Source organism: Diceros bicornis, chromosome 29 (genome assembly GCF_020826845.1).
Source record: "Diceros bicornis minor isolate mBicDic1 chromosome 29, mDicBic1.mat.cur, whole genome shotgun sequence".
Lineage (NCBI taxonomy): Eukaryota > Metazoa > Chordata > Mammalia > Perissodactyla > Rhinocerotidae > Diceros > Diceros bicornis.
Genome location: NC_080768.1, coordinates 9,498,080 through 9,521,591, shown reverse-complemented (window position 1 = coordinate 9,521,591; position 23,512 = coordinate 9,498,080). Strand labels below are relative to the sequence as shown.

General features: G+C 35.4%; 1 protein-coding gene across 1 annotated transcript in view; it reads left to right on the top strand.

Annotated features, from left to right (window-relative positions):
• Nucleotides 1-23,512, top strand: part of VEGFC (vascular endothelial growth factor C) — a 109,065-nt gene that overhangs the window by 56,072 nt on the left and 29,481 nt on the right. The window contains exons 2-3 of the mRNA XM_058525390.1: nt 15,704-15,917; nt 17,384-17,574. Of these exons, the coding sequence (XP_058381373.1) occupies nt 15,704-15,917; nt 17,384-17,574 (405 nt within the window). The remainder of the gene's footprint in view (nt 1-15,703; nt 15,918-17,383; nt 17,575-23,512) is intronic.

Here is a 23,512-nt window from a genome sequence, read left to right as displayed (position 1 = left end):
ATAGTCCCTTTTTATGTGTTGCTGGATTTGTTTTGCTGTTTTGTTAAGAAATTTTCTGCCTCTATGTTTCTAAGAAACATATCCCTTTAAGAAATTGTTTTGTCTGCATGTGTTTGTCTGATTTTTTTGTGTGTGTGTGAGGAATATCAGCCCTGATCTAACATCCATGCTAATCCTCCTCTTTTTGCTGAGCAAGACCGGCTCTGAGCTACCATCCACTGCCAATCCTCCTCCTTTTTTTCCCTCAAAGCCCCAGTAGATAGTTGTATGTCATAGTTGCACATCCTTCTAGTTGCTGTATGTGGGATGCGGCCTCAGCATGGCCGAAGGAGCGGTGTGTTGGTGCACGCCTGGGATCTGAACCCGGGCCGCCAGTAGCGGAGCATGCGCACTTAACCACTAAGCCACGGGGCCAGCCCTGTCTGATTTTGATATCAGTAGTAATGGCCTCATCAAATAAGGTGGGACAGGTTTTTGTCCCACTCTATTTTTTCAAATTGTTTATATAGGATTGGTATTATTTCTTCTGCTGTTCTTGTTTCATCAGTACAATGTCTTTTATAATATCGATGAGGATATTATAGGGTTTTTTAAAAAAAAAGTCTTCTGTTTCCTATATTTTCTCTGTTTTTGTTAAATTCCATTTGTTTGTTTTCTCTTTCTTTTACATTGGAGATTTCCATCAAATTTCTTATCGTCCTTTGTTGCTCTTAATGTTTATATTTAAGGCTGAGTCACTAAAAATATCCGTAGAAGCTCCCTCTGCCTGGGAGAGCTAGTCAACTGACAGGCTTCAACAGAGAGTGAGTAGATAGACATCTGATGTGTTTTTCCATGAGGGGAAACATCTCTGTAAGCAACTAATTATCTTTTCCCTGTGGCCACACAGACTCTCCAGAGAAAAAGCATTCTGTTGCTTTGAGGGCTGGTGTGTGTGCTGGGGTGAGGGAGTGACTGTTGAGAGAGTGTAAATCTGGCTGACAGTCATCACGGGACCAAGCAAGGCAAGGGCCCTGAGGATTTACTATTCTCTGTGTAGGCGTTCGCCTTATGCCTTCCTTTTTTCAGTAAGTCTTGTCCCTGCTCTGTGCTGGACCTAGCGACCCTGAGTTTGGAGCCTCTCTCCTTCAGCTTCTCCGTGGAATGAGCCTCTACGGTCAAGCTAGGATTGGGAAGATGTAGATGCTTGGCTGGATGGAGGTGGGAAATAGAGGCTCTGAGGGCCAAATTGGTCTTTAAGTAAACTTGACCCATCTCCCCATTTTTATCTGTCTCTTCCCCTTCCTTCTGCATAGTACCTGTGAGTAAATATATCTGTGGATCTGAAGCATAAACTGACTTGCTTCTTCTAGCCATTCCCAGCTACAAACACGTGGTTTTCAGCTCTGTCTTCTCAGATAATACCTCTCTTGAGTTTCCATCCTAAAAAATAGATCAATATCTTTCATCTGACACTTTCTCCTCTCCTGTTTTTTTCATCTTTATGGTTATAATACATTGCCCCGTTTTTTCTAAAGTTCTGGGAGGGAGCAGAGCTATAGACCTGCTTGGAATCTGCCAAATTTAACTAGAAGTTGAAAGATTAATTTTCCATATATGATTGACTTAATTTTAGCTCTGATGCCAGTAAATATTATTAATAAACTGACAAAGTGTGTGTAGAAACTTTAGTTCTCTAGGAACAAGTAAAACCAAGTAGATGAAAAGCTTTTATACTACTTCATTATATATTTGATTTGTCATGACCCATGACTGCTGTTACTCATTAACTGATGTTGGAATTAACACATTAGAAAAAAGTTATTTCAGTGATGTGTTATCATCACAAGGTGAATGATATGCAAATTAAATAATTAATCCTCTCTGATACTGAACTCATGGTCCTTACCCCCAATTTTCTAATGACTTTGTCGTTGTTGATTTTGCTTTTTGATTTGGTACGTTTTTGCTGTAGCACCTGTATCCCTGTATCCTCTTCACCTTTATTTTGTAGTGTGGCAGGAGTTCCATTCTGATGAAATGGGGATAGTTGTAAACTACTATTATTTTTCTTAGCTGATAAGAGGGTAGAGCCAGGCAGGGTAAGTGACAGTCCAGTAAGGCTCTGCACACGGGAGATATAGAGGATGAATGGTAAAAGCAGGATGATTCTCCCGGGTCTTGGACTTTACATTCCAGAGTGTGAGGAAAAGACAGTAAATCAATGACAGCCTTATAGAGCTCTGTGATCTATTTGATAACCTTTATATAGCATGGGGGAAACAAGGAGCTAGAGGGATAAAGTTTCAGTTGCAACATAACTACGTTTCCTGTTCATGCCAATAACTATTGACTTAAGAATGCATTTCTAAGGCCATATGCTTTAATTTACCTTGTATTACATAAAGAAAGAAAAATGCAGTTGTTTTAAAGTTTCCACTTAAAATATAAAATGAATGGGATCCTCATTACTACAATTTCTGTTAATTAATATTTGCATGAATAAACACTTTTTTTGTTATTTTTTATGAGGTCTCTTTGGATCAGGCTTTCTTTGTATCTTTCTTTCTTGTATTCTATTTTTGAAAGATAAGATTTTTAAACTTTTCCTAAGAGCTGACTGTCCATATTTGATTTTTACGTGAAAATAAAATAGAGAAAATATTCCGATTAAAGGGATGTGAGCTTCCTATGTTTACCATCTGCCAATGACTAAAGCTGGTCCAAGAGTTTGAATATTAACATGATGAAATAATTGGTTAAAATACAAATATTATGTTGTTTTTTCAATGTTATTTTTAAAAAGAAAATTGTGTTTATTTTCTTATTTCTTGTTTCAGACTAAACAGAGAACAACTTCCTAAATGAAACTTTAGTCATCTTAAGAAAACAAATATATCATCATCAATAATTACTTTTGGGCAGTTTTAATAAGATTTGAGTTAAATTACTTTCAAATATTTTTCCCATGTTTCCATTTTGTTTTAGGAATGCATTATTTATGGAATTATTCCATGACATACAAAAGGACAGGAAACTGCTTGTACCTGTCCTGCCCTCACATTTATTCCTTCACTGAATACCACGTGCAGATACGCTACAAAAGAGGGTATACAGTAGGCAACAAAAGAGGCATGTAGGGGGGTAGAGAAGACTAAATAAGATACTGTTTACAATGATTGAAATGATGCGAAGGGAACAAATAAGGTGCTAAAATAGATTCTGTGAATCTGGTGATTTAGTTACGGTGGAGAGAAAGCTGCAACAATTATGTGGCATTTCAGTTGAAACTGTAATGCAGAGAAAGTACCAGCCGTGTTTAGTGCCAGGACAATATAATTCTAGGAAAGGGAACAGATTTTTCTAAGGTTTTCAGCTGGAAGAAAGCTTGGAGTTTTGGAGATACCAAAGTTCTTTGAGTGAGGGCGGGAATGGTGTGAGATGAAATTGGAGCGTTAACAGGAGCCAGATCATTCGGGGCCTCAGAGTGGGTGGGTGGATTTTGCTTGAGTTCTAATGGTGAGCCACTGAAGCAGATTAAATGGGTGGGTGGCATCATTCAATGAGTGTTTATCAAGGCTTCTTCTGATTTGTGTCTGGAGAGTCAATAGGAGGGGTCAATAGAGCAGGTGAGAAGATTGATTATGAAAATAATGCAGTCAAATCAGGCAGGAGATATTGGTGGCTCCTTATACTAGGAGCTTAGCAGTGGACATGGAGAAAAATTGCTGTATTTTACAGGTAAGATTATTAGTACTTGCTGCTAGACTATATTTAGGAGTAAGGGAAAGAGAGCTAATGAGTGTAATTCCTAGACTTTTGCATGAGCAGTAGGTTAGTAGGGTTTAATGAAGTGGGAAAAACTGGGGAGGAAATGAATTTGGAAAGGAAATTCATAAATTCCATTTTAGACATGCGAAGAATGAGATCTTGAGAAATCTAACGGCAGAAGCCTTTGAGGAAAAGTTTGGTCTGGTCTGGATACACACATTCAAGTCCTCACACTCAGATTGTTTTTGCAGGGTCGGGAATGGGTGAGGCTACCCAGAAAGGAGTATAAGAGGAATGTGAAGGAAACTATTGCTGAGCTCTAAGAACTCGAACATTTGGGATTATGTATAAGAGAAGACAGCAAAGGTTACTGATACTAATAGCCACTAAGAGAGAAGGAATAGCAGAAGAGCATGGTCCCAGGGAGACGAGGAGCATGTGATTTTGATGGAATAACAGCAGAGTTGTCTACAGGACGGAGGTGGGGTATGACGGGGCAGAGAAGAGCTCACACAGAAGTTGTGAGGGTGTAGTTCCAGTGGAGTCATGGGCCAGAAACCAAGTTGGAGTGCTGACACGTGCCTGAAAATGAGGAATAGCACAGATATAGACAGCACTTTCAAAAACTGCAGCCATGAAGGAGAGCGGAAAAATAGCAGAAGCTCGGTGGGGGCATGGACTTAGGGTTTTCTTCTGCTTGTTGATGTTTTTCTGTTTGTATTTGTATTTTAAATTTGGGAGAGCAGCAGGTTCATATGCTAATAGGAACACCACATTTGAGAGAGAGAGATGCTAAAGAGAGGGCAGTAACCCAAGGAGTAAAACGTTGCCACTGCAAGAACAGGAAGGATGGAAGAACCTGCCGAGTTACTGGCTTTGGAGAGAATGAGGAGAAACATTTTATTAGTTTTCTCAAAAAGAGGAAGAAAGATTGGGAGATTGCATGTATATAAGTGAGTTTCTGTTCAACGTCTCTTTTCTTTATGAAGGCTGAGGCAGGTGTGTCCACTGAATGTGGGAAGGAGGATGGAAGTTGGTGGAGATGGTTTGAAATGAGTATGGGAATAAATTGGCATAGAATAAATGAACTGGTGGGGAGCATTCTTAAAGAAAAAATTATTCTGACACTTGGTCAAATGCCCAGGACTTTCTTCAGGTCCAAATTCTTCAGGACTTTCTGAGGTTGAGCAAAGTTGTTCCTAAAGTAAGCAGTTATGGGTCTAGGAGTACGTAGCTTGATAAGGGAGTATTTTTGGTTTCACCAAAGCTGAGTAAGTGATACCGCCCTCAGAAAAACTTTCCAAATCCTGAACAGTGATTTAGATAAGGCGATATTCGTTCCTCATTTCTCTGGCTTGCTTATTTAATGAGTGTGTATCTTCAGATATCCAAACACCCACCACACACACACACACACACACACACACCCACACACATACACACCCCTTCCAAAACCCAAGTGCCATTGTGGTCCCAAATCAGTACCATAGAAAACAAGTAAATGAATAAATGAATTTATAAATAAAAGCATATATAGAATTTATATTTTTGCTACTTTGAAGTAAATTCTTAAGTAGGTTTTAGTTATAAAGAGAAATTTAATAGCTCAAGGGTTAGGAAAAATGAAAAATGGAAAGTGTGTTTTCAGACACAGTACTTCTGCTTAAATAATTCAACTTTGTTTTACTCAGCATTGTTTCATAGCAACAAATTCTTCTCTCTGTCACTTTAGTAAATAATCTGGAATCCTTTAGACACAGAAGGGCATACGACAAGAAGTTCATCTGGAATTAATTGCAATTTACAAAACAAGTATGCCTGAAAATTAGCAAATTCTTTGGGAAAAAACAAATTTAAGGATCTCATAATTAATATTTTCAGCTCTCAAAATAAACATACAATTTCTTTCATGTAAACTCGATGAAAGGAGAGACTTTGCTTACAAATAGCGTGCACAGAACAGTCTTTGGCACGTCGTAGTCATTCAGTAAAAGTCATAAAATCGTAAAATTTTCCCTCCTTTGCTGCTTATTTAAAATATTAGAGACAGGTGACTGTCTAGTGTACCAGCCTTCTTCCTACACGCTTTACAAACATTATCTTATTACGCACACACAACAGCTTTGCAAGGGACATTTTATCATCTACATTTTATAAATGGGGAACCATAGGCTTGAGGGTGTTATTAATTTCATCATTTTCTACACCTATTAAACACTTACTGTAAACAAGCACTGGGCTATTTACATACCTTATTTCAAAGCAGCTCATTTGATTGTTATAGAAGTCCTCATATTTCCTATGGGGAAATGAGCCTCAAAGGTCACACCCATAGTAAGTGGGGAAGCTGAGATTTAAACAGAGGTATATCTGTGCCCTAAACACGTACTCTTAGCATTAAGTTGTACCATCCGTGTGTGGTTCTCCAAACTGTAATCTCTCCTAGAAAACTCAGAATTCAGTTAGACATTTTGTTAGAAACATCTCTCCATGTGTGCATTATGTGATTTTAAGTAATGTGTACGTATGATTGGGCAAATTGAGATTTCACAAAGAACACAGGTTTTAAAGTGAATAAGAGTTAATATTAAAGTATGCTTTGAGAATTGAACCTTTTATGTAGTTTAATAAATATCCTTTAATATAAATATTACCCACATGTTTACTGCTGTTACCACCACTACTACTATTACTACCTATAGCTATCATTGAGTACCTAATGTATACAAGACAGTCGGCTATGTATTGGACTAATATTATTTAATGCCATCAAGTCCCTCAAGTTTGTTGCAAAAACCATACTTGAAATTAGTCTTAGAAGAGGAAGGAAGTGAAATTGCAAAAAAAATTTTGTACATCATATAATATTAAAATTTGAGGCATGACAAGTATAAACCGAATAACGTGCTTAACGTCAAGATGAATTATAAAGCTGTTGAGGTGTGGTAGTGGCATAAGGGTAGACAGAAAGATCAATGGAACAAATCCAAAACTCCAGAAGCAGACCCAACAGAGTCATGTGATTCGCAGCCGAGGATCGGTGCAGTGCCGTGATGAAAGTGTAGGCTTTTCAATAAATGGTTCTGGATCAATTAGACATGAGGCAAAATAGAATCTTGACCTCTTCCTCCCAGTATACTCAAAAATCAATTCTAAGTTAATTGTAGGTCCAAATGTGAAACGTAAATAATAAAGATTCCAGAAGATAAGATAGGATAATTTTTTCATGACTTTGTGGTGGGTAAAGATGGTTAAAAGAATACACCAAAAGCCCTAAGCATAAAGAAAAAATCAGACATCGTTAATAGTAAGAACTTTAATTTATCAAAAAACACCATTGAGAGAGTGAAAATACAAGTTTCGTAGTGAAAGAAGATGTTTACAATACACATATTCTACAAAGAACTTATATCCAGAATACATTAAGAACTCTTATAAATCAGTAACAAAGAAGACAGCCAACAGAAATGAATAAAAAGTGCTTTTAATTGGCACTTCTTAAAAGAGGGTAACTCAGTGTCCACATAACATAAAAGAGTGATCAATGTCATTAGTCATCCAGGGACTACACATTAAAACCACAGTGAAGCGTTATCACACACCCATCGGAATGGCTAAAATTAAAAAAACAGCACTACTAGTTGTTGGCAAAGTTATGGAGCCATTGGACTCATATATGCAGCCCTCAGGCGTGTAAATTGGTACAATTACTTTGGAAAATGATTTGGCCCTATCTATAAAGCTAAGTATATGCATATTGCATGAACCATCAATTCTGTTTCTAGTTATATACTGCCCAAATATTCATACTGTGTCCCTAAAAAGACATGTAGAGCATAACTAGATGAATGAATTGCAGTAGTTCATACAGTGGAAAACGGGACAGCGATGACACCAGTTGCTTCACACAACACAGATCAATGTCACAAACATGAGGTTGAGGAAAAGAACTCAACACAAAATATTATATGCTGTAGCATACCATTTATGGAAAATGTGAAAATGAGTAAAACCTAATTATGTTGGTAGAAGTCAGAAATGAGAAACATAACAAAATGATAACATTTAGTAGAGAATTATAACTGAGAAGAACAAAGAAAGTGTTTGGAATGTGATGCATTCTCTGTGTCTTGATCTGGGCATGATGACAAGGATTTGTTAAATTTGTAAAAATTCATCAAACTGTGTCCTTATGTCTTATTCACTTTTCTATGTGAATATTATGCATTAATTAAAGATTTTTTAAAAGCTATATTAATATTATGTCCACTATTAAATAGTATTAATATAAATTGGTCTTTAGAATCTCAAAGAAGAAATATTACTAAAAAGAAATATTATAAAAACCCATTACATTTTTTAATTTCAAAATAATTTTATGAATAAGCATTTTTGAAAAAATATGTGAAAATTTATTTTTGAAGTTAATTGAATCTTCAGCGAAAATTTCCAAGCAATCAAAGGAAAATAATGATGAAACATTTTGAATTTACTTTCTGAGGAAGACTGTGTCTAAACTGCTACATTCCCTTTTTGTCATGAAACAGAGGAACGCTGTTGAGAATGTAAAGCCTATGTAAAGAGAAAAATGATGTTACCCTTGCCAATAAATAAATCTCCCTAAGAAAGTTACAGTTACTAAGTCCAGCTGCTGGTGGTATTTTAGATCCATTCATTCACTCATTCTGATGTCTCTAGGGATTTTACAAGGTGAAATTCATGCAAACTTTCAACCTTCTGCCTGTTCTTAAGAGGCTAATAAATGACAAAGCCCACTCTTACTCAGCTGCTGTTTCCCAGCAGCAACCCTATTGACAGGTTGGCCTGGATAATTCTTTTTTCTGGGGAACGGTCCTGTGCATTGTGGAATGTTTAGCAGTGTTCTTGGCTTCTGCTTACTGTGGCCAGTAGCATCAACCCCACAGTTCTGAAACCAAAAGTGCCTGCAGACATTGCCAAATGACCCTGGGGTAGGGGGGGATCATCCCTGGTTGGGAGCCACTGCTCTGCAATATGTGTATTGGAATATTCGAGTAATAAGTTGAAGTTCCTCGGCATTTCCTTGGTAGTCGGTAAACGCACTCGTTATTTTTTGCTTCTCCTACCTGTTGCTATTTTTGCAATCATATCCAGAAAAAGGTTGGCATTAATATTTCTGGGATTGTTTTGTCATTCTACAAAGAAGGGAAGTCAATTTCACTCGAGAATAAGAGGCAAGCAGGTGGTTTTCAGTGTTGGGTGCAAGAAATCAGTGTGCATAGGGTATCTTGTGCATTGTGTTCATTATACAGATATGACTGTCTACTTTATCATTAGATTAGAAAGTCATCTCAAAAATAACAATTGAAAATGAATATTTAAGATATTTTCAAAGAGTCTATTTAACTTAGTTTTTTTTGCTGAGGAAGACCGGCCCTGAACTAACATCTGTGCCAATCTTCCTCTACTTTGTATGTGGGTTGCTGCCACAGCATGGCTGATGAGTGGTGTAGGTCCATGCCCGGGATCTGAACCCACGAACCCAGGCCACCAAAGCAGAGTGCACTGAACTTTAACTACTATGCCACTAACTTAGATTTTGATGAAATAAATATTTGATTTTTTATTTAATTCATATATGTGATAAATTAAAAAAGTAACTTTTTCAAAAATAAATAATTGATGCTATCAATAAGAGATATAAAATGAGTCCATTCTTTATTATGGCATTATTTTCAAAATTTACAATAAAATATTTCAGAGGATTAGGCAAAAATTAAATTAACTTCCAATTAAAAACTTCCAATATTAAACTAAAATTTAAATATCTACTTCCAGGGTTACCTATCTGTGGCACATCAGGTTGGTGTAGACATGGATGATGGGTGACTCGTGGGTGAAAGAATCCTGACTCTGACACCTTCACTGAAACATTAGGTAACATGATTTGCTAAGGTTATGTAAAGCATTTACAAATTTCTATTCCTTAGAAGGATGCCAGTTGATTTTCCATATTTATTTATGATTCTTTACCAAGGAGTGACTTTAAAAGTGAATTTTATAACTATGTGTTGGATGATTTTTCAAATCTAAAACCCTCTCCATTCTGCCACCTAGCCCAGATTTTTCTTGAGAAAGATATTTTTAAATAATTAGAATATAATTTTAAAATTTATGAATTTGCCTAGCATGGAAGGTTAGCTAAAGGAAACAGAATGACCCAGAGCTCATCTGTCATATAAATGCCATTCTTAAGTAAGAAGGAATGAATAAGCAAGTTCCTTTGCTATTTTGGGGGAAGAATAAGTTCAGCAACCACTTATTCTAATGGTTGTATCTGACTCCGTTTTCAAAGAATAAAGAAAGAAAACTCCAAGGTATTGTAGAGTTATCAACCCTGATAACTGTCTTATGATAAATTGACTCCTACTGGTAATTTGGTTTCTGAGGACAAAGAGATGATGTATATGATGGATAATAACAAAAATATTTCCTTTTAAATCTTTTTAGTCAGTTTCTTATCTTAATAACTGACAATTTTGACCAAGTAATCCTCCCTTTGCTTTATCTTATGAAATCATCCATGACAATGTACATTTTTTTCAAATATAAAATATTACTTGAGCCAGACTTTTAAAGATAGCATATGGACAGTTTAAGAAAAGTATAAACATCGTTTATTTCCCAGTTTGAACATTAAGTTATTTTCCTCCCTGTCTTAAAACATAGAGATATTGGACAACTTAAGCAGATTTGCCTATGACTTTTTTGGCCAATTCATGAAAATACAGTAGTGTGAGCAAACCTTTCTTTGGTGGACTCTTGCCCATTCTTTCTATTCTGATTATTAGTATTTGATGAGTATATGCTTTTAGGTGAAAGAAAAGTTTCCATAATTTCAAGTAAATGCATTTCCCCATGAATTTTCTACCCCATAGAATTATTAAATGACTGCCAAATTTATATACAGCATAGCAATTAACTGAAGATTGTTGTTTGAAGGGACTGTTGACATTGGGTTTGTAGGTTTTTGAAAAGGTAATTTCCACTCATTGGCAAATCTAGGACCATGGCTAACATTAACCCTAGATGACTACCACTTCCCGCTTATCACTGACTCTCTGGGTTATCACAGTTCTTGAGAGGAAGGACAAGGTACGTGCACTTATGCATTCTCCCTAACAGGCATCTGAACAACCCCTAGTCAATGCAGGGAAGCAAGAGGAACGCTAGTTTTTGCAAGCTGTGTGTGTAAAATGTAAAGTCAATTAGGGATCACTGTTGGTGCCACCCAGTGTTCACTTCATATTATGATTCTTCATAACTAAGGAGAATTACAGAGCTCAGGTGAAACCCCAAAGCTCTTTCTCATCATATAACCTCCTAGAATCAGAGATCTTGCTTCATCTTTTCTTGTTAGAGTAAGAAGGGAATGTGTTTTAGGTATATGAATTATCAAGGAAGGGCTTTATTCCTGATTGTGGTTCCCTGCCTTCGACATTGCACACTCAGCTTTGACTTCTGTAACATCTCAAAATCTTCCACTGAATGTCACATAGGTTGCTGTTCGCAAATGCATACATGCTAGAGTTACATAAAATTAATTACTGGAACCTCCTAATTGGTCCCTCTAAGGTAGAATGCAGCATTAGATTCATTTTTAGGTTACTTGAGGCTTTTTTATTGCAGTTGAATATCCATTTGTAAGACACTTTCTATTTTAAGACATACCAAATCACTTTGGGGAATAAAAGGAATATATTAACATTCAAGACAATGACCTCAACGTTCTGGAAAACATTGGTGAACATCAAGACTCAAGAAAGCATTGAGAAAGAACCTGACTTCTACTTGAAAGATTTTGGTGTGTTCCTGGTTCAGAACTCATTCTGGGTTACTGGGACCTCTTCAAATTCTTCAGAAGTAGAATATGAATGTGAATGTGCCATGGTTAGCTGGTAGTATCTATTCGCAAGATTATGGTCTTCTCCAGATTCACAGAAGGGCCCTATCACTTAGCTGGCAATGCTTAATTCCTACTCGGCTGCTCATTTAGAACAAAAGTGCAGAAGACAGATCTAAAGAAATACTGTCCCAGAAGTGGTACAGTACTCCAGTTACAGTTCAAACTTGTCTAAAAATTTCAATTTGTCTAAAAATTCATCTCCCTGAAGATGTCATAAGGACAAGTAATCCAAAGATTGCTGACTACAAGATTTATAATATACTTCTATATTAAATGTCTATTTGAACCATCACAATAACTCTATGAGGAAGATATCATTCCCATTTTACAGAGTCAAACGAGGTTCAAAGAAATGAAATCTACTCCAAGTTACTCAAAGTCTCTAGCCAAGATGGAACTTTGGATCTTTTGATACTAAAGCTTGTTTTTCCACCACACAAATCTAATGATCAAAGTCTAGTGTGAATAAGTAAATTGCTCAGTATCAAGCTACTTTTATACCATTTTGTCTGTGACAGCTTCTGCTTTTGCCCATGGTTGTTATAAATTAAATAATATATCAAAGGCAAGCTCTATGCAGAAATAAGAACAGTAAAGTAAATGAAAGGCAGAAATGAGTGCTAATACCATGGCTTCCCAATATGCTGAGAGATGATTGCTTTTAAAATTTTATTCTGATAATAAAAAGTTATATATCTTCATTATTTAAAATTTAAAATACAGAAATATATAAAGAACATAATAATTACCTTAATCTTGCAATTTGGAGAAGATAACTTTTTTTCTGCTGCATATCTTTTAAGACAATATATACACATGCATGCGATCTATCTATATATAAATTTTGTTTTGTGAAAAGATTGTACTGTATATATGAACATTGTGTGTGTGTCTATACTGTGTATAAATCGTGTACTCTATTTTTTCATAGACTATATTATGAACCTCTTTTCATGTCTAAATTACACATCTATAGCATCATCTTTTAGTGCCATTACTTTACTTTCTGTGCTAATTTCTGTTTGTAGTGTAAATTATTTAAGCAATTCTTTATTATTGTCTGTTTAGATTGTTTTTTATGCTCAATGTTATAGACAACCTCATGATGAATTTGTACATATATCTGGCATAATTGTATTATCACATCTGTTGGTTAGGAAATTTAATTCCAATGTGAGTTTTCTGTCTAAAATGGAGCCTATTTTTAAGGTCCTTCAACTTGAAATGGCACATTTTCTTTGAATAGCTGTAGAAATTTGTACTCCCACCAGGATCACAGGAATTATAGTTTCCTTCACTTTCGTCGTCACCGAATATATATTATTTATTCTTTGTGAATATTCACTTCAAGTTCTTTGCCCATTTTTCTGTTGAAGTAGCTGTCTATTTTTTTCTCACTACTATGTTCATGTAATATTTTAAGAATATGAGTTCTTTTCCATCTGTCATGTATATTTCAAATGGTTTCCTACTTTATTGTTTCCTTTTTATTTTGTTTACGGTGTTTTCTACCATACAGAGAGTTCACTTTTTATTTTTATATTCCCCTTTAGAAAGGCCTTTTTTCAGCCTAAGAGTATAACTATAACTTTTATTTCCTCCTAGTATGTTTTTTTCATATTTTCTCTATCCTGAATTGTATGCTTATATTTTTCTCCTGTTGACCTATTGGGTAACAGTGTTTTCTCTTATAGATATAATTATTGTTAGAATTATTTTCCATTTCTAAATTTTAAAGTACAAAAGTCATTTGCCTTAAAACTTCAAATACTACTTAATTGAAAGTCCCTCCTCACCACTATCCTTTTCTTAACAGTGTGGTGTGCGTCTTTCATTGTGTCATATGACACTGCTGTATTGTGTAACAGCTCCTCTTGGCAGAGGGAACACCCATGCCTGTTCTGGAAATGGGAGATACGCGTGATCAGCTTAGGTCATGACCTGACTTTAATTCCGGTTGAGTTATAGGGAAAAGAATCCTGGGGACCCACCATCACACAGTCCCATGTTGCTCCTGTGTTCAAGGGCTGTTCAGGGAAGCAGAGGCAAACAAAAACCCATCTGTGACGTTTCCCTTGAGGTAGCAGTGACCACAAGTTTAGCCCTGTGCTATCATCATCCTTCTCTCCAGGAGTCATCCCCTTAGACTCTGGAACACTTCTGATTCTTGAATTTTGTGTCATATGTGAGATTTTCCTGAGACAAATATTTCATCAACATTTAATTGTGGGAAGCTGTATGAGGACATTGTGTCACTTTCATTTAAGCTAAGATCTCCTCTCCATCCCTGCCCTGCATCTATTCAGTGGAATTCTATTTTGTGTAGCTCTATGGCATATCAAGAATCATCCTGTAGATTCCAGAAAGTAATGGATTAATATCCATATTTTTATAACATAGACCCAAAGAGATTGAGTGATATGCTCAATTCACACAATAAATGAACAAAGGGGAAACCCCAAAATTTATAGCCATTATTATTATCCAATAGGAAGGAACATATTTCATAATCTGTTGACTAGGAGGCTCTATAATAAATAAGAAAACCATATTAGATTATATTTCTCATAATGTAGTACAAAAATCACCTACATTAGAATAACTTGGATTATTAAAAATAGTGGTGAAAAGACTTTCAATTAAAGAGTATTTTGATTTTTAAAGCAAAATATACTAATTTTGTACTTCAAAAATTAGAAAAGGAAAACTATAACTTGTTAGACTGGAGACTCTTGATCTCTATCCAAGACGCCTGGTGGGGGATGTGGGGGCAGTCCCCTGAGTTTTTAACAGCTCTCCCATTGATTTCTCTGCACACTAAACTTTGAGAACCCAAGTCTAAAGTATTTACTAATATATTTAGACTTTAAAGCTGAGATAATCATGACAATATAAAATAAAAATTTGATATATTTCGCTTTTCAGATAGATAAACAATGTCCCATTTTGCCATAATTTCAAAGTATAATTTGGAAGAAAAATTGTATTTCTTCTTAGGTATGGTAACTACTTGAATATAACTTGAAATGTTCTACTTAATTCAAAACACTAATATAGACAGTTAACTATTTCTAAGCAGAATTAATGTTCTCTGAATTATTTCATGTCTTTTTCATAGCAGAATAAATCTTGATGATCAAATTTTGAGGGAGGTCCTACCAAAATATAAACCTTATATGTGATGCTGTTGCTTAAATCCCATTCTTCATGTGATTATGTATTCTAAAACAGCTTCCATAAAACTAAGATTCCTAATTTCAAGCATTCTGCTTAATTATATTTTATTGATACTGATAACTAAAAATGAAGCAAAGCATTAGGGTGGATTTCAATTTAATTTTCTTTATATTGGAGGGTAATACAAGCTTAAATAAATTTTCAAACTTATAAATTAGCCAATTATATAAAACAACTATAAATAAGACAACCTACATCAGAAATTATTTTTAAAATTATATCTCACAAAATTTTTGTCTTAAAAACCAAATATAGGGGGCTGGCCCGGTGGACAAGTGATTAAGTGCGTGCGCTCCGCTGGGGCAGCCCAGGGTTCGCCGGTTTGGATCCCGATCGCGCACCGACGCACTGCTTCTTAAACCATGCTGTGGCGGCGTCCCATATAAAGTGGGGGAAGATGGGCACGGATGTTAGCCCAGAGCCAGTCTTCCTCAGCAAAAAAGAGGAGGATTGGCATCGAATGTTAGCTCAGGCCTGGTCTTCCTCACACACACACACACACACACACACACAAAATACGTGTATATATATATATACACACACACATATTTTACATTCTCATTGTGGTATTGAATTGCACTTTAATTGTGGTATTGATTCAAATTAAAATATGAATATAATTTTACCAAGAAAATTTAAGTAATTCAGGGATAACGAATACTATTTTTAATAGGGATCTAGCATATATAACATTAACCTTGGTTTTTTAGTGCATCTGTTTCCAAATCCCTTAATCTGATAAGTAATTGATCTTGCGTATTTCTTTGACAGGCTTATGCAGGCAGAGATCTGGAGGAGCAATTACGAGCGGTGTCCAGTGTAGATGAACTCATGACTGTGCTCTACCCAGAATACTGGAAAATGTACAAGTGTCAATTAAGGAAAGGAGGCTGGCAACACAATAAAGAGCAGTCCAACGTCGATACAAGGACAGAAGAGACTATAAAATTTGCTGCAGCACATTATAATGCAGAGATCTTGAGAAGTAAGTACAGGGAAAAAATATATATAATCAGCTATGTGCATCCACCCAGTAAAATTTACCAGCCTGGTCCCTTGATTTCAGCATTTGTACCAATGAATACCTTTAGGACAGAAAGGAAAGAAAATAGAAATTAAAGAATTATTTTCAAAATACAGCATTTTATGATTTCACTGTGAGTGGTTAAGTGATTTCCTGAAATATAACAATAGAGAGATGCGTGCATCTCAACACACGGTAATTTTTTTTGATTGAGGTGATATTGCATTGCAAAATTTTTAAAACACATAGATGTCTTTTAGACACTATGTTGGTTAAATCATTTAAACATTCTGTATCTTACAAAATAATTGCACATAAATTTTCTTTCTGATTTGGACTTAGAAATGCTTAATTTCTAAATCACCCAAAATCATCTTTTCAAATACTCCTTGTTGCCTTGTTGCTTCTTAGGTGACTGGCTTGAGAGCTGGACTTTTGTAAAGCTGCTGAGAGATCTAGCCAAGAGAGTCACAGAAATCATGATGTTGCATAAAATGGCATGGTAGAAATTGGTGGACTACTTTTAAAAAATAACTCCCTTCCATTGCTAGATATTAATAGCTATGAAGGTTTGAGATTGCACATTACTTTGAGAACAAAAGCAAAAAAACACAATGGCTTCATGGTGGAAAAACCAATAATTTGTCTTTTTTTCCCAAAAATATTATTTTAGGGGAAATATTGGAAAATTAACTAGAACATTTAAGAAGTACATCATTTGTAATGCAGTATTTAAAGAGTCAGCAGTGCTATAGATAAACTACTAACTCATTGGAAACAGAATTCCACGAGAGAGCATGAAAGGAATGAAAATTAGACTTTCCAGAAAAAAAACTTAGTTCAGGATACTTGTCCCATTTGATATAAAATATCCTTGCATTTCAAGTAGCTAGCACCATGACATTACTCTAAGTTGGCAAATAGCCTACCTGAAAATGATTTTTGAATTGAGTCCAAAACCATAGCCATCTTTTTGTTTACATCTCAGTTTAAAAAGAAAAATTAAATCGTGTTGTTTATATTTGCTTTGAGATTACAAAAATAGTACATCCTTATAGCAAATGAGCATGACTGTCTCTCTGCAGGTCTTGTAAGCATCTATATATTAAGTTTTCATTTTCTTAAGTGAAAGAAACCAAATATAATGCTATAGAATGTTGGTGTAATTTTAAGAAGGCATAATCCTAATTCAGCTTGTTACATGACAGTTGAAATGAGTTTTATAAGTGTCCTTAGCTGCTCTGTTAAATATTATATCGTATTCCAATTCGCAGGGCAAGTTAGGATCGTGTCAACTATTTCTTTAAGGTTATATATTATACTTAAATCTGAAAATCTGAAATCCAGTGTGAGTGTCTTCCAACTGCTGTGGGCTCTTCCCCTTGGTGGCTTCTGTGTAACTTATGGCCTTCCCTGTGACTCGACAGGTATTGATAATGAGTGGAGAAAGACTCAATGCATGCCACGTGAGGTGTGTATAGATGTGGGGAAGGAGTTTGGAGCAGCCACAAACACCTTCTTTAAACCTCCATGTGTGTCCGTCTACAGATGTGGGGGCTGCTGCAACAGTGAGGGGCTACAGTGCATGAACACCAGCACAAGCTACCTCAGCAAGACGGTAGGTGTTTCCGCTCTGCCCGGGAGCCTCTCATTCAGAATTCTTAACTTTGGGAGTAGTTTGCTTAAACTCGGGTCCCTTTAAAGTAACTTAGTTCAATTCAGAGTTGCTTATATTTTCTTTAGGGAATGAAGTTAATTGTTCAATATTTTGTGGTTTTGATGATATAATATCATAAAGAAAATATTTGATGCTTTACAAATAGTGTTCATATACTGGTATCAAAGCCAAGAGAAGAAAATAATAAATATACATATGAATGCATGTGTAAGTATATACACATACACACATTTGTTGATCTTGAAGGATAAACCTTTTCATTTGGCAATAAATTACTTTTAAATGGTTAAGTCTTCTGATTATAGAGATACAACACAAATTACATACTCAAAATGTATAATTACATGTATATGGTCTGTGAAACAGTGGCGTAGTATTGAAATAAGCCGTCACACTGAACATACTCATTGTGTTCATTTAGAAAGCAAAGGAAATATCCTGACACTAAATCTCAAATATTTTGAATAACCTATAAAGTCCCGTCACATTAGATGTTAAGCTTCTAATAAATAACCAAGAAACTTCTCTTGAGGTTCAGTTTGGATCCGGGATTTTCAGAGCAGACGCACAAACCTGTGTTGTAGGTCTTCCACGGAAGAGGAGACTGGCTATCAGAGGGCACGTTTGTGTGTTGATGATAACCACAGAGTGTTGTTTAAAATGCTGTGTGCCACTGGCCTCTGCACAGGAATGTTTGGAGAAGCCCAATGATGAGGGCTGGGCTGATACAACTGTGGTTGCTCAAAAGTCTTTTCCAGTTTATTTTGAGAGTTGCAATAGCATAGGTAATCTGGTGCATTCAGAACCGTACTTTGACCTTTAGAATGATCAATGAGATTTTTTTAAAATGTGATGTTAGATTTGATTTGTATCATGTGCGATGACAGCAAATTAACATTTTTAATTATATAATGGTATATTTAGGACACATAGAATGAAAGTTTCATTTCATACAAACTTTAGCTGATCTACATGGTTCCCACTAATAAAATCTACTCTTATTTTAAAATAATTAAGTGGAAATGAAAGTTAAGATTACTACCTCAGTTCCTTCAACTGCGTTTTCCCTTCTGGTTGAAAATTTCTAAAATTTTTATTGTAATGATCATTTGATCTCTGAGTCTGGAGACACTGTCCTGTTATACAATCGAAATAGCTATTTCTTTATATGGCTCATATGTGAGGGAACAAGCTATTTCAGAGACTGAAATAAGACTTGCAAGAGGAAATGAAAAATAAATTATAAACCTGTATTTTCTATTCAGCTTGCCTCTGCCTAACCCTAAAGGTTAAAAAAAATTAAAAAGTGATCATTTGGGGTCTTTCATCATTCCTATTATTATCACAGTTAGTTAAGCATAGCCAGAAGTAGTTTATGCTCTGTTATTTCCTATAAGTACAGCAAAATAACATAAGGTTCATTCTAGCATGTGTTAGCAAGAAGAACAGTATGACTTCAAATATATTCATGCATTTAGAAACATTCTCAGTGGAATATATGTTTGTGGATTATGTGATAGCATTTCAGTGCTTGACAAAATTCTAATATTTTAATGGAATAATGATAATTGTAACATTAGGACACAGCAAAACTTCTCTTTTATTCATTCCCCCTTCCCCTTGAATTTTTATCAAACACTGAGAATTTGTTAGCTAAGAAATTATAGATTTATATTGTATACTATTCTGAATAAAATAATTCTAATTTCACAGGTTTTATTGGATATTATGTGTTTATCCTGAAGTAAACCATCTTTTTCAAAAATCTTTTAGTAAGTGTTAGAACTAAATACCTTTTTTTAATCAAATAGAAATACTTATGCCAGTAGGATATTCTCCAAAAAGTAGCATTTCTTTTAAAAAGATATTAATATTAAAAATGTTACTGCTTTTATATTCAAGCCAAACTCCATAAAAGGATTTTGGTATACTGAATCTCTTGAACAAATGTCATTTTTTAAAAAGAGAAAATAAATATGGGTGATTTAGGAATTAAAATGTATTTTTTGGAATACATTTAATAGTGTATATTTGAAAGCAATATGATCTGGGTCCTAGATCACACTGTTTATTATTATGGTGTTTGATTTAAATCAAATATCAATTTAGTTGATCTTCGAAAGGTCTAGATATACCAATTGCGTTTTCCAAAGAATAAAGGGCTATATCTTTTTAAAAAATGGAATGACATGAGATAGACTTAAAAGATAGATTTTGAAGAATTATTTTATCAAATAAAACAAAATATATCTATTAAGAGCTCATTATTTATCATTTGAAAATACCTGATTGTATTTAGTTGTTAGATGAAATTTTATTTTCAAAGTACTCATATTGTAAAGATGGAGAGTTAAATAATAACCACTATAGTGTGGAGATTTTCTTGTTTGTTTATTTCTTGAAATTCCCATTTTTTTATAGTTACTTTATTTTCCTGGTGAAAATCAGTTGCCAGTTGACAATATTGAAAACTATTTTTCATTACTAATTTCTTCCACAAATTCTTCTGTTATGCCTGAAGTTAATATAGAGGAAATGTTTTAAAATGAATCTTCTTTTAAAAATGTCTCAAGCTTTATAGGGTAATCTTGATTCAATATTACTTTAATATTTATATTAAAGATTTCAAAATATATCTTCTTTAGATACTGATGCCCAAATGTTTTGTATAATAGCTCCTCAGACAAGCTTTTTCTTCCCAGCACCAAACTCACCACCACCAACAGCAACACTGTAAAAATCACCCTGGTCTTCTAGGTTTACCACTCCCATTGCATGACTTCATCTCTAGGCAGAAACATAAGGATGGCTTTTGATGTCTCCCTTCTCTTTTCACATATCCAGTCTGTCATCATATCAGATGTTAATTTTATCCCCCAAGTCTCTTGAGTCCCCATGTCTACCACCATCACTGTACTCCAGGATACTTTTGATGTTCTTTCCAACTAATGAGATAACATCCTCTCTGCTCCCCCTACTTCTATATCCCCCATTGCTAATCTAGTCTGTAAATTGCCCCTAAGCATGATGTTTTTGAAAACACAAGTCTGAGTTTGTCAGTCTCTAGCATAAAGGCCTTTCAATGATTTCCCATTGCTCCTAGAATAAGACCAAAATCTCTATCACAGCCTCGGATGTTTGCCTCTGCCTTCCTCCACAGCATCATCTACCGTAACTGTCCCCTGACTTAGCTTTTCGTGCTTCCGATGCTCTAGACCTCCTTCAATTCCTGGGGACCTCCGTGCTCCTTCTGCCCCAGAGCCTTTGCACACACCTCTAAGTCATCCTGGCCTTCTAGTCTCCTCTTTGCTGAGGTACTAGTCCTTCAGATCTTAATTCAAGTGTCATGTGGCTCAAGGAAGTCCTTGGGGAAATTTTTCTGAGCTCCTTGATTAGAGCCACTATTTCTTTTAAATGCTTTATAGTTTCCCATATTTTCTTTCATAACACTTACTATAGCTTATAATCATATAGTTTATAATAATATAGCTACTATTATCAGATTAATGTCTACCTCCTCCATAAAGGCAGAAATATGTCTGTTTTGTTCATTAATTACCCACGTGCATACCACAGAGTTAGTGCATAGCCCCTTTTAGAACCACGTAAAAACTATCAATCCTCTCCCTGGAAAAAATGAAAATATAGACACATCCACAGCATTTTCCCCCATGGTTTCAGGGCGTTAGTTCCCTTACCCAAGTCCTTATCTGTTGAACCAGATTTTAAAACTACTGCCTTGAAGATTAATAAGAATAAAATAGTTGATTAACTCACCTGTGTAATTTTTAACTGAACGGATCCTTTTGCCTAAAAAAAATGTATGTATGCTATAAATTTTAGCTCAACCTTTTAAAAATATCTGTTTCTTTAATAAATAGGGAACATTCTCCGGTTTTTCCCCACTCATAGTTAATACGAGCAAAATTCAACATTCTATTCCTCTTACTATCAGTTTAGTAAGTACGTGCTCACTTTACATATGTGCCAAATAGATAACACGTGTACGTTAGGTAAATCTGAACTTGGAAAACAGAAGATCGGGACATTGTTAGTAAGCAAAATACAGACATTTCCTCTTCAGTTAACCATTAGTGGTTTTTCTGTGACCACTGCATATTTATTCCCTACATTGGTCTAATTAGATCCCATATTCACCTAATTGGTATCAGAGTGGAAGTATTTATTCAAGGGTAAGTATGTGTGCACAATAGCCTGCAAACTGCTCTGCCAAGTTGGAGGCTGAAGAGGGGTTTAGGCTTTAGAAACTATCAGGTGTCAGGGCTAAGAAGAGCATTAACAGCTAAGTTTAAGGTATGTGTAGGTGAAATAGAATTTGGTCCAGTATCCTCAGTACTTAAACATCAAATATGAATTTTTTTTCTGTAAGAAAATTAAGTCTACTTAGATCATATGGAATCAGTTCTTGCTGTATTCATTTCCTTTCACCTCCAGGCTTCAAAGAATTGGGGATTACTTTTAGAATAGGTGTATGATGTTGATATTATTAATTTTACCTGCTTCCTCCCAATCATCTTCTCACATGAAATGTCAGGGTTTACCTATAAAATTTTTGAAGTCTGTCTGGTTTCTTGTTGTTGTTTTCAAGTTTTGTTTTGATCCTTTTTGATAGGCTTGGTACTTGCAATAATCACAATTCTTATAAATTCTGATCTGCAAAGCAGTAGTGTTTTTAAATGTATATATCATTATAACAGCAGAGTGGTTTTCATTTTAGCATTTCAATTTTTTTAAGAATTTTTATTTCAATTTTTTAAACATTTGAAGATTTTTGGAATTAAAAATTTGAAGTTAATTGAAAATGAGGTACTTGGTCCTCAGGGTCCTGCCCCAAGACACCTTTTCTGAGTCCACACACTTCTCAGGTTTCTTCATCTTTCTCTTTGCTCTTCTTGGTGATTACTCTCAAATCTTTATCTCCAGCTCAGACTTCTCTCATGGTTTCCATACCACCCACTCAACCTTGTGACTTGGCTTTCCCTCAGAAGTTCAAAGTCTGTCTATATCACACTGGAGTTATAACCTACTCCCCCAACCCCACCTCACCCTCACAAATAACAAGTAAATAAATCTTGTTCTTTTTCCAGTATTCTCATAGCAAATGACACCATTCATCTAGTTGGTCAATTCAAGTTATTCTTCCTTTCACTAAAAGCCCAGTGAATAATTCCTGTTAAATCTACCTTCCAGACATCTCTAGAATCATCCAGTGTCTTCGTTCTGCTGATCCACCCTGATGTACGTCACATTCATCATCACCTGGACCAGCCTCATAACTGGTCTCATACCTCCATTCTTAGTTCCGTCCAGTCCGTTTGCCACATTATAGCAGTGAGTTTTTTCTTTTCCAAATGATATATCAGATACTGCTCAAAACTCTTGAGTAACATTGCATTATTGAAACTAAGGCAGCATTCGGCTAGTGTATTGATAAGCTGGTCTTTTCTAATTGGCTTGCTCAAGTTAGCATCTGTTGTGATTGGTTGATGCCAATGTTCTAAGTTGTTAAATATTTTGAATGGCACTCCTCTTTAGGTTAGGTCTTTTAACATGGTTTACTGGGCCCTCCATGATCTGGCTGCTACCTAAATCTGCAGCCTCAGTTGTCACTGCTCTTTCCCTCAAATACTACTTTCCACAAGTACCCAACTTCTTTTACTCCTTAAACTATGGCAATATCTCTTACCTCTAAGTCATTACAATACTGTACGCTGTGTTTGAAACATCTCCTTTCACCCAATCCCCATATCCCCACTTATCTAGCTAATTTCTGCTCAATCTTAGGACTAGACCTAAATGTCACTTCCATGACAGCCTGTTATATGCTCTGATAGCATCCTTTATTGCCCATATTTTA